A 12,949-nucleotide genomic window follows, 5' to 3' on the forward strand; every position below is an offset into this window, starting at 1 on the left:
ATAACCTTTTCCTCCCAGCATTTTAATATGAAAATTATAAAATATCCAAAAATTTGGAAGAATTTTATATAAATAGCCATATTCTTAATTCCTAGATTCCACCTTTAGCATTTTACTGTGCTTGCTTTTTCATTTATTGTCTATCTATGCCTTCCTCTGTCCACCCGTTCTGTGATCATCTTTTCATTAGTCTCCCTGCTTCGTTCCTTGTCCCATATTTTGTTTCCACACATCAATCCAAATGATAGTTTAAACCAGTTGTATTTCTTCTCTGCTCAGAACTCTGCTACGGCTGCCCATTTCACTGTTACTAACTCTGTGGTCTTTTGATCCTAAAAAGGAAAATTGCCTTGGTAATTTTCAGATTCCTAGGAAATTGTGAATTCATTCTGAGCTTCTGTGTGATATTGCCATTTGTTTCACTGACAATGGAATTGACTTTTCTCTTGGAAGAAATAGAGCAAACGGTGGTGCTCGTTCAGAGGGCTTCGATTAACATCTTTATGTGTTAATTCCTGCCAAAGTCGTTTTCTTGCATTTTGCTTTCCATTTCAGCATTTGTGTAAGTGTGAGTGTTATAAGCAGGACTAAGTCTGATTTCACAAGGGCTTTGCAAAATTAAGTTTGTCTAGTAGAATATGCTTTTGCTTTGATATTGTTAAAAATCAATGGTTAAAGAAAGAGCCAGTGAAATGTGTCAGCATGCAGAACGAAACTTTAAAATACATCTCTTGTTATATAGTGCATTGTCGTGTGAAGGAGAAAAATGGAAGAAATGTTGATTCTGTTTGCAATTGATATTGATAGCTTTTATAAGCTTTAAAATAAAGTTCATTTTATGGTGTCACTTGCTAAAAAATTCAATTACCAATTTCGTTTTTTCTTTCTTTTCTTTACCACACTTGATGGTTCTTCCAGGTTCCTCTTTTGTGTTTGTTTTGATCTCTTTCTTTCATTCTTGGAGGCTCTCCTTAAATGTCTGGTGATCTTTGGTAATATAATCATTCAAGAGTGAAGGATGAAAAAACCAATTAGTGGAAAATCATAGTAGGGTGATTTGGCATGGAACTGACTTTCCTGTTGAGGAACCTGAAATATCAATCTCTAGAGGTCTTTTCTAGAAAAGGCAATGGCACCTGACTCCAGTACTCTTGCCTGGAAAATCCCATGGACGGAGGAGCCTGGTGGGCTGCAGTGCATGGGGTTGCTAAGAGTCGGACACGACTGAGCGACTTCATTTTCACTTTTCGCTTTCATGCATTGGAGAAGGAAATGGCAACCTACTCCGGTGTTCTTGCCTGGAGAATCCCAGGGGTGGCGGAGCCTGGTGGGCTGCCGTCTCTGGGGTCATAGAGTCGGACACGACTGAAGCAGCTTAGCAGTAGCAGTGTTCTGAGTTTACTTCCTCTTTCTTGGGTTTCCCTGACCATGCCAGTTTATGGTGATAGCAGCAGCAGCAGCAAAGGTCTTTTCTAAGGGCTTTACTTTCTCCGGAAAAGGATCCTCTGAAATCCTACCTGTGGGTAGAGCAAGTAGTTTGGGAAGCAGGTCCATCTACCAGTGCTCATGAAGTAGGTGGGGTAGGTGAGGGCTTAGAGTCCTGCTGTTGCTGGAAATCTTGCTCCACTCTTGATGTTCAGCACACTCAGTTCCATTCATTTTCAGGCCTGTGTTTCATCTTCAACTTCTGCAGCATCTCACTGCTAATCCTACACTTCTTTGGGATGCTTCAAAGATACAGGTGGAGAAGCTAGAGTTAATACAAAAGCCAGGAATCTTTGGCAGCAATTTAGGAACAAAGTCATGGGGTTGGGCTTCCCTGGTGGCTCAGACAGTAAAGAATCAGCTTGCAATGTGGGAACTTGGGATCGATCCCTGGGTTGGAAATATCCCCTGGAGGAGGAGATGGGGGAGGAACCTGATGGGCCACAGTCCATGGGGTTGCAAAGAATTCTAAAATATGACTGAGTGACTAAGCACAGCACAGTGGGATCATGGGCAGAGGTGATGGCAAAAGGAATGAATGTATTTATGAAAAAAACCCAAACCAGTGCCAGTACTTACAACTTAAAGATCTCCTCAGGTTTTTTTGGGAGACTGGTATTATGGTAGTAACAAAGGCAGGGAACTTTTGCTGGGGGGATGATGAGCTTTAAAAATTGGATTGTGGAGTACTAGGGCAGAATTTCTAGGTTAAAATAGGCCAATGAAAATGAAAAACAATTACTTCCTGAATGCATGCTTTCTAGATCTGTGCTGATTTCACACATCAGGTTTTATAGCATTGGAGGTTTTTATCCTTGTGTTTTTACTCTTCATTTTTATATTGTCACTAGCTTTTAATTTTTACTGCCAGTTAAGAAATGGGCTAATCAAAGTCATTTCCTGGATTGTAGTAAATACTGTTTATATACTGTAGTACATCTACCATAGTGAGCACTTAGTAGATGTTAGTTACCACTGTAGTTTTAAGTTTCATGTGCTTCACTGAGATCCAGTACGTAAAATGTGTATTATTCCCTTTCTGTATCGGTGGACACTGCAGTTCAGAGTATTTGGGACTTGGTTGGGGTTTCCATGGTGATTCAGCTGGTAAAGAATCAGCCTCCAATGTACAAGACGTGGGTTCGATCCCTGGCATGGGAAGATCCCCTGGAGAAGGGAAAGCCTACCTCTCCAGTATTCTGGCCTGGAGAATTCCACAGACTGTATAGTCCATAGGATCACAAAGAGTCGGACATGACTGAGCAACTTACACAAGGCCAACAGAAGACTCTTTTAGGAAAATGGCTACATTTATTCAGAGCACTGGTATCATGGTGGTAGTGGGTGGTTAGCAGCACAATTGGTATTGGCTGGTGAGTGACACTGCTTTGTTGTGAAGTAGCAATATCATATCCAGAGAACTGCTACATGTTTGTTTTCTAAAAGTGTGGTGGATAATTAAGATTGATTATTCTGGCATTTTGTGCTGGTCATTAGAAAAATAGTATCTGAAAGCAGATAGGAGAGTGGACCTTAAAAATTAATGGATCTGGTAATTTGCATCAATTGCTTCTGGTCAAATAAAGATGATAAGTAATAACAGAATTAGGAAAAGTTAATGGGAAAAAGATGAAGAAACTTATTGCAAATATGTCATCAACTTTTCTTCTGTGAGCTTGTAGGCAGACTGGAGTTAATAATTGTCAGTTGTTAGGACAAGCTCAATATCTTAACTGACAAAAGGGAGATCCTTTACAATTCCTAGCTGGACCATAAATAACATGGTGCAGCTGAAAGAACAGAAAAAAGAACAGGGAGGTACTCCAGGGAAAATGTTGACATTTAAACCACTCTGTTAAAGAACTACCTACATGTACTTAACATGTCCTGCTATGGTACATATACCTTCCAATCCAATTTTGAAGATGACATAAAAGTCCCTTTCTCCCCACTGACAGTGCTTTTTTCAGTGCTGTTAGAACAGTAGGGCTCATTAGCAAACTGTATAATAATGAGAAAATGAAGCCTTTTAAACTACCAAAAGGACTTAGCAATCCTTTCTACAAATTTCTGACAAACTCAAGAGTTTTTCTAATATCCCATTTGTGTCAAGAGAGTATTTTTCTCGTTATGAAGCTATAGATATACAGTTTTCATAGCAAATGGATTGGAGAACTGACCCTGAACTAAGTAATATCTTATTCTTCACTTGTCATTTCATCAAAATAAAAGCGTTTTTCTTATTGCAGCAGAAATAGGCATTCATCACTTGAAATTTTAAAAATACAGATAAGTGAAAGGAAGAAAACATTTAATCAAAATCACTAATAAGTCCATCAATTAGAAAAAGATTTCTATTCAGATTTCACTTTTGAGTTGTAAAAATTCTAATCATAATAATCCAAAGTAAATACCAAGATTTCTCCTAAAAAGGGAACTGCTCTAGTGTTTTGAGGTTTTAGAGATACCGGATGCATATTAAGATATATTGCATAAGCAAACCACAGTCATTTCAAAATAGCTTATGCCATTTATAAAAGCACATGCATTAATTTACATGGATTTTAAAAATACAGTTTTGCATACTTCTACTTGATCTTTGAGTCTTTAATGCCACTACGTGAATTCTTTGCCTAATCTCTGGTATGTCTCTGAAGATAATTCATTATTTTCCTTCCGAACACCGATGTTACATAATTGTAACCTTTATTTGAAAAGGAAAAGTAAGGCCGTGAGGACTGCATGGGAAGAGACCGGGTTTGTCTTGTAATCCCACCTATGAAGGCTGCCTCTGTGCTCCTCACGGGGCAGTCGGAAGGCAAATGGCAGGATGGCCCTCAGGATTTTGACTGATAAACACTTGTGACTCATTGAGTACCTGGCCCAGCCTCATTCCTCTTTCTGCTTTCCGTTCTCATACTCTTTCTAGCTTCTCAATTTGGATCCAGAGACATGTCTCAAAGCTTTTCTTCTCTATTCTGTTCCAGTTTTTCACGAGCCCCATTTAGTAAGTATATTCCTCTCTGGAGATGTTAACTGTTTCGCACCCAAAACAATTACATTGGAAATGTCATCATACCTTGTCTCCAGTCAGATCCTCCTGACCTTTGTAGCATGTTTTGATAAATAATTATACTAAAACAATATTTGGATCAGTAATCTAACACCTGTAATTGATTCCAGCTTCATAGCTTGGTTTTACTTTTTTCTAAAAAATTTTTTTGGCTGCACCCCAGCTTGTGGGATCATAGTTCCCCAACCACAGGCCGTTGTACTCCAACCCAGGCCCTTGGCAGTGAGAGCACGGAGTCTTAACCACTAGACCACCAGGAAGTTCCCTGGTTTTACTTTTTATTTACATTTTTTAGAAACCCTAGAAAAATTCATAGAAATTATTACATTTTATTGACTTGTTCATTAATAAAATTTCACTGTTAAAAACAGAAATGTCTGAGATAAATAGTTATTTTTTAGGGCTATACTTTCTTTTTACAAATACTATTTTTTCCTATGACTTTAAGATAGAAAACAGTGGGATCCTACATGCCAGTCTAGCACAGGAACATTTTCTTGATTCACTGGTTATCAATTTGCTGTCTGTGGTTCTGTTTTTAATTTTTTCTCCTACATTTGATATTTTATACTTTTTTATTGAATGGCAATAAGTAGCTCTCAGAGACATTCTTATTAATACCCCTATATTAGCCTAATAATACTTACAGGACTATTTGAGGTGAGATGCTGTTTTATATTAAGTACACTGCTGGTATCACATCTGTCTCCAGACTCACATGATGGGACGTGCCCTCTCCTTTGCTTCCATAGCACCTTCTACGTACATTTTTTAGAAGAATTCTTTCAATATGTGTTCATTTGTCATTCTCAAAAGATTGAATTCCTTAAGAGCAGTGCATAGCATATATAAATGCTAGCTGAGTAAGTGAAAGAGGGAATTAATGAAATGTAAAGAGTCGACTCATTAGAAAAGACTCTGATGCTGGGAAAGATTGAAAGCAAAAGAAGAGAGCAGCAGAGGATGGGATGGTTAGATAGCATCACTGACTCAGTGGTCATGAATCTAAGCAAACTCTGGAAGATAGTGAAGGACAGAGAAGCCTGGTGTGCCGCAGTCCACGGTGTCACAAATAGCTGGACACGACTTAGAGACTAAACAACTACAAAGCTAGCTCTATGAGGTACCAACCTGTTTTAGCTAAGAGCATGAACTCTGAAACCAAAACCACGTGGATTCAAATCTCAACTCCGTCACAGTTCGGTATGTCCACGGACAGGGCTTCCCTGGTGGCTCAGCTGGTAAAGAATCCGCATGCAATGTGGGAGACGTGGGTTCGATCCCTGGGTTGGGAACGTATGTTTATGACATTTGTGCATCTCAGTTTTGTCATTTCAAGTACGGGATGATTACAGTACCTAACTCATACAGTTGTGCTTAGAACAGTATCTCTATATAGTAACTGCTGTATAAATGTTTGCTACTATTGCTATTGTCCTTTTATTTAATAGCCCTGGCATGGAATAGCAGGTGCCAATAGGAAACTGATTCTGGAATTCAGATTTTCGCCTGTCATCATGAAGAAGTATTTTCTTTCCACTTTGTGTTCAGGAGCTTTCGGTATGGAAAGAGGCAGGGGCGGTCTTTAGTACATCAAAAACTGAGGACATTTGTACCTTTATCAATCATCAGGCTGCACAGACTGGCCAGAACTAACAAGGAGCTTTTTATTTCAGAATTGTATCAACTTAGCATAGGAACAGGAGAAGGAAATGGCAACCCACTGAAGTGTTCTTGCCTGGAGAATCCCAGGGACAGGAGCCTGGTGGGCTGCCGTCTATGGGGTCGCACAGAGTCGGACTGCTAAGTTGGACGTGACTTAGCAGCATCAGCAGCATAGGAACAATGTTACCTCAGGGAGACTGACTCATCTTACTTCTGAGGATAAAACAAATTAATTATTAATAAGCATGGTTTATTTGGTAGGTAAAAATCTTTAACAACAGTGATCCATGGGAGAGGTGATAAAGGAGTTTTAGATGATAAACAGTAGGCAGACAGGATTGAAAGATTTTTGAAGTCTGGCTCTACTGTTGGATATATAATGATTTTTGTTCTTGTCATTTGGAAAAAGTGGTCTATTAGGTATGATTCATTGTATCTAGCTCTTGGCCTCGGGTTTATTTATTTTTTAGTCCCCCTCCTCAACATGTTATTATGAAGAATTTCTAATATACAGCAATGTTGAAAGATTTAACAGTGAATACTCATGTATTCAACACAAAGATTCTGCCGTTCTTGGTTTTCTATACTTTGTTGATCACGTATCTGTACACTTAATCATTCCTCTTTCCATCCCTGATACATTTTGTGTTCTTGTATATTTGGTTAGGTTTATTTTGATAAGAAAGTCATCATCTGAATGGGAGAAGTCAATGATTTATTCTCAGCCCCCAGGATAGTAATAGCATACACATACATGAAGCAGTACTTTAAAAAGTTGATGGTAAGCATTACTCTTACTGGAAGGATTTCTTAAGAGTCAAAGTTGGGGCAGAGTAAAAACTGTGAGAGCAAGTGAGAGTGAAAGTCGCTCAGTGGGGTCCGACTCTTTGCGACCCCATAGACTATACAGTCCATTGAGTTCTCCAGGCCAGAATGAGTGGGTAGTCTTTTCCTTCTCCAAAGGATCTTCCCAACCCAGGGATCGAACCCATGTCTCCCGCATTGCAGGCATATTCTTTACCAGCTGAGGCACAAAAGAAACCCAAGAATACTGGAGAAAAATAAGGACTTGGGAAAATAATTCAATATAATAGGTAACCCAGGAAAACATTCTTTTTCATACAGTATTTTTAGTTTCACTTTGCAAACTACATAGAACCAATTGTTATTGTTTCCAGTAAATGACAACCATCATGGAGCAGAAAAGGAAGTAAGTTAAATGAAAAGTTTTAAAGAAAATCCCTATAGGTGGAGGTTAATAATATAATACAAAGACCTAAGATATCAGTTTGTGTCAGCTTTACATCCTCTGGACAACTTACGGAGTATAATCGTGTAGCTTTCCTTTTCACTGCTAGTACAGAATCCACAATGCTAGCCCTTGTGGAGTTCTGCCTGCAACTCTGAAGGGCCTGAATAGGTCATAGGGCAAAATCTTGACTATGATTCAGAAAAGAAGGCGTAGTCACTTTGTTCCTCATGAACTAAGCAAACACTCACTAGAAAGCTGTGATTCTTTTGGGGGGTGATTTCTGGCTGCTGTTGTTTTCTGGCAGTGCATGTTTACTGGAAATGCAGAACTGCAGAGCACTAATGAGCATTTATCCCTTCTATTTTTAGTTCACTTCTTTAACTGAGATGAACATGATATGATCTCACTGAGTCAAAGGATGGCGTCTAGTCCTGTGCTTCCCACCGAAGACCAGCAGGTTTCCTTGGGCATTGATGATCTCCATTTCTCATTGCAAGGTAATTAAGATTGGTTGGGGTAACCCCATGGCACCTATGCAAACCTCGCTGTCATCTGTCCACAAATTGTACGGCTTTCTGTCTCTCTTATGGTAAAATCTATACATGTTGTTGTGTTAGTCGCTCAGTCGTGTCTGACTCTTTGCAATCTCATGGACTGTAGCCTTCCAGGCTTCTCTGTCCATAGAATTCTCTAGGCAAAAATAGCCTAGAGAGTGCATAGCCTTTCCCTTCTCCAGGGGATCTTCCTGACCTAAGGATCAAACCCTGGTCTCCTTCATTGCAGGCGGATTCTTTACTGTCTGAGCCACCAGGAAAGCCCAAAATATATACATATGTCTGCCTTTTTCCATTTGTAGAAGCTTTAAGTATACTGCAGTATCTTTATTGCTATCTCAATATCTTTATTGCTTAGGAAAACCTAAAAGGAATTTGGTATTTTGGTTTTTTACTCTTCAGTGCATGTGTTTTTTTTTGCAATGAAAATTAAATACTTAATCATAGTTTGTTGTCATTGTTTACACTTATTTTTCATCTTATTGTAAATCCTCTTTTAAATGTAATATGCTATTTTTGTCCTAATAAAAAGGAATAACAGTAATGCTAAAAGTGAATGAACTTTCAGTCACATGAATTATATGTGAATTTATGCGAGTACTGTCTGTATTTTTTTTAATGCTTCTTGGCAATCTTTGTTATGTATTCTGAAAATTCATTGATCACTAGACTCTATCTTTGTTGCAAATCTTGAAGCTGAGTAAAGCTAGCTAGTGTAGAAAAAATAAGGCTACAGCAAGTCTTTGAAAATATTTATGTAACTCTGTGTTGTAAAGTAGTATAAAGATTATTGACAGTATTATGTAACATTCTTAGAATGTTACTTAGAAGCCATAGCCACAGGTTTGAGTCACTTGTTTTTAAAAATTTTAAGTTTATTATTCAAAAATCGAAATATAATAGACATACAACAATGTATCAGTTTCAGGTGTACAATAACAAAATTCAATATTTGTTTACCTTGTGAAATAATCACCAAAATAAGTCTAATTAACATCTGTCATCGTACATAGTTGCAGAATTTTGTTCTTGTGATGAGGACTTTTAAGATTTACTCTCTTAGCAACTTTTAAATATGTAAAATAAAGTATTGTTAACTATAGTTGCCATGCTTGCATTATATTTATTTGAATCATGTATGATAAAGTCCCGGAAAGACTTTCCTTTGATATCTCTTTTTAATTAAAAATGTGTTTTGAATGATTACCTTCTTGACTTTAGGGGTCAATGGCTTTTAAAAATAAACACTGTATAATTTGTATAAGCTCAGAAACATAATATGTTGAGTATTTACAGTAAAAATTTTTTGAAGCCTCAATATGTACATTTTTATAGTGTCATATACTCTTCATCAGTAGTTGGAACTAATTTTTCATTTATCTGAAAAAACCCAGTGTTCTTGTTTGTTTCTGATGTTTTGGTTGCATGTAAGTAACAATAACTCATGTGACCTAAAATGTGTCAGGAAGATAGTGCATCAATAAATGGTCAGGTAAATCCAGTTTCGTTCTTTTTCCTGAATCAATTGATCCTGATGTTTATTTTTTTTTTCCTTCCGGTTTTATTGAGATATAACTGATGTACAGCACTGTATGAGTTGAGGGTGTACAGCCTAATGATTTGACTTACATACATCGTGAAATGAATATCACAGGTTAGTGAACATCCATCATCTCATATAGATGCGAAATCAAAGAAATAGGAGAAATTTAGCTCTATTTGGTGAGAACACATAGAATTTACTCTCTTAGCCACTTTCAATATGTACCATAGAATAGTGTTAGTTATATTTATCATGTACATTACACCTCTGATACTTATTTATCTTAGACCATGTGAAAGTGAAAGTGAAGTCGCTCAGTCGTGTCGGACTCTTTGCAACCCCATGGACTGTAGCCTGCTAGGCTCCTCAACTAGACTTAATTTAGTGGTCCTTTTGAAACTTTTAGAAATATTTAATTACTATGTTATGTAACAGGAGCTAATATAGTCTTGGAAGTCAGTAAAACTTCAAAAATAACCAATCGAACATTCAAACTCATAGGAAAAGATCAGACTTGTTGCCAGTTGTGGCAGTAGTGGTGGAGTTGGCTGAAAGCAGTCATAAGGCGCAGACTTCTAAAGGTAAACCTAATTTCAAATGCTGTCTCTGACTCTTACCAGTTCTTAGATAAGAGACTTTATCTTTTTTGAGTCTCCGTTTCCTCATATTTAGAATATGGGTGATAAAGCCTATCTTGCCCCTGTGCTTTGAGGATGAACCTTATGCAGGCTTAGCACAGTGCCTGCCAGATACAGAGTAGGAACTCAGTAGATGCATCATAATTTCTTTGTATTTATTGCAGTTAAAGTCTTTGTTCCAAAGGATTTTTGTGCAGGAGCACAAGGCTAGAGTAGAAACTGTGTGCTGAACAGGAAGAAATTGTAAACCAGAAGTCTGGTTTTCATTGACTTGTGTTTTGTTTTGTTTTGACATTTCTATTCAACTCCGGGAAATAGTGGAGGTCAGAGGAGCCTGGTGTGCTGCAGTCCGTGGGGTCACAAAGAGGCGGACATGACTTAGAGGCTGAACAACAACAACAATTCAGTGGCTTCGCATCACATGTACAATAAATCTAAACTTGGTGGTGTGGCTCACACAGACTGTCTGCTGTGCACCTTTCCCTGTGCCCTCATCTCCTACAAGCACCCTGTTCTCCAGTCCCACAGGCCCCTGAGGAGTCGGACCGCACCATCCCACCCACTGCTTGTGTGCTTTTGTTAAGGTGATGTTGCTCCCCTGCCATCTCCTCCCGCAAGAGTCCAGCTCATCCAGTCCTCCTATGTCCCTGTCCATCCCAAACTTAGCCAGACTCGGCTTCCTCCACAAGCCCCACTCTTCCTCTGGCTAAGATTTACGCTTCTCCTTTCTCCCATAGCACCTCCTTTAGCACTTATCGTAGTGTTTATATTATAAATGTTATATTTAAAAATGCTTTCTTCCCCACTGCAGAGTTTGATGTAGCATACTCTAGTTTACACAGCACCCTTTTGTGCATTATCTCACTTGATCCTCACACCCACATTGTAAAGTAGATATTTTATCTTCCAGATACAGGGAAGGAAGCTGTGGCTCACAAAGGTGGAATTACTCTCCCAGGGTCATGCAGCTAGTGAGCAGCAGAGCTAGGTTTTGACCTGGAGGGTAGCTCTCTTTCCACTGCACCACACCCACTCTGACACAGTTCAGAGAACAATCTGAAAGAGGGAATTTTCCTAACAACTTTCTTTGGAAAGTGCACATAAATCTTAGCTTTATTTTAGTCAACCCATAGCGAACTTTTATTTTTTAAAAATTTATAGCCATCTTTCACATCCTGAATATGGATGGGCATTTTTAAGTAACAGGTTCACAGGTTCTCAGGTTCACAAATAGCTCAAAATAACTAACAAATAACTGGTAAATGAGTGTTTCCTATAGCATGTTTTTAATATAATTTGGTTATTACAGTTTGTTTTACAATAGGAGATGAGTGTGGGCTGTTTGGCAGTGGAAATGTGATATACATGTGATGCTAGTGTGAATGATTTGCCTTCATGGTCTCTCTAGAGGAATGTAGAGCTGGGTATATTGCTCTATAGGGGGAGAGGTGGAAAGCCAATACTATAATGTAGTTGCCTTTACACAAAACAAGAGCTGCTCATATTAGCTACGTACCCTCAACCGAGGAGTTCCCGTGACTGTAGAATGAAGGCTTAACTGTGAAATGAATGGGTGTCCCAAAGTTAAGTTCTATATTGTTATTAGCAGATTTACAATGATTTTTCTGGCCTGAATTCTTTCTTGTTGAAAGAGAGAAAGAAAGCAAGGAGAAAGAGAAGAAGGAAGGAAAGAACTTGTATGTACTTCTGACGGTAACTTTGGTTTCATTGCAGGATTGTTAGCTATGTAGACAAAAAATTGATAGCTAACTTTATGAACATTAGTTACTTCCAAACTGCAGGCTGTTGGCAGTAGTCTTAAAAGCATTCAGCTCTGTCCACTCTGTAAGCCGACTTGTATTTCACAAAATTCACACGTGCTTAATGATCCTTGGAGTAATAGGAAAAAGAGATTTTATGTAAAATGAGAGTCTCAGGATGACTGCTCATAAGAAAGTTTTTTCCTCCTCAATTTCAGAGCCTTTTTAAAAGGAAGAAAGAGGCCTATTTAACTAACAATGCCTGTTTTATTTTAACCAAAAACTTACAGAAGATGAGACAATTACTGCCACACCTTGCCTGCAAATCATATGCTCAAGGAAACATTAAAATGTCTGCATTGAAATGTGGTGAATCATTGTTGATATGCTATGAAAACAGGTATCTTATGTGTTCAGGGCCAACAAGACATCAGACCTAGGGAATCAGGCAGTGCCTTGCTGAAATTCATAGAGCAGGACAATAAACAAGCAACTTTGTCTTTCTCTTTGTTCATCATTTGTGTGATCTTTGAGAAAATGTCTTTATGGAGGGATTTTTTTAAGAGTCCTTTTTGTAAAGAGAGTTGTGTTTTCTTAGTGTAATGAGGATGACAGCATTGAAACAGTTGGCTTTTGGGGAGGAAAAGGAAATGGAATTTGTGAGTTTGAGGATTTATGAATTTGATTAATGTAAAAAAATGGAATTTATTTTAGTTTAGTGCATTTTGTGCTACTATGGATGGTGCACATTTGAAATAAATTATATATATGAAAGTTCAAGCTATTTAAAATGAGAAATAAATGGCTGCTATTTGCTTAACTGAAGTTTCCATTACAGAATTTCTTTACACCTTTCCATTGGATTTCTTACTTGGCAAAATGATAGGTGCTTCCTTCCCTTTTATCCTAAGAGAATGCTGCTGCTGCTGCTAAGTCGCTTCAGTCGTGTCCGACTCCTACTGACCTCATGGACTGCAGC

The 12,949-nt window shown here is 38.2% G+C and overlaps 1 protein-coding gene across 8 annotated transcripts in view; it reads left to right on the forward strand.

The window, feature by feature from the left end:
• Positions 1–12,949, forward strand: part of SYNE2 (spectrin repeat containing nuclear envelope protein 2) — a 323,976-nt gene that overhangs the window by 44,517 nt on the left and 266,510 nt on the right. For all 8 annotated transcript variants that reach the window (XM_060418145.1, XM_042252596.1, XM_015097110.3 and 5 more), the window contains one exon: positions 7,844–7,972. In XM_060418145.1, the coding sequence (XP_060274128.1) occupies positions 7,873–7,972 (100 nt within the window). In that variant the 5' untranslated portion in view covers positions 7,844–7,872. The remainder of the gene's footprint in view (positions 1–7,843; positions 7,973–12,949) is intronic.

Source organism: Ovis aries, chromosome 7, assembly GCF_016772045.2.
Source record: "Ovis aries strain OAR_USU_Benz2616 breed Rambouillet chromosome 7, ARS-UI_Ramb_v3.0, whole genome shotgun sequence".
Lineage (NCBI taxonomy): Eukaryota > Metazoa > Chordata > Mammalia > Artiodactyla > Bovidae > Ovis > Ovis aries.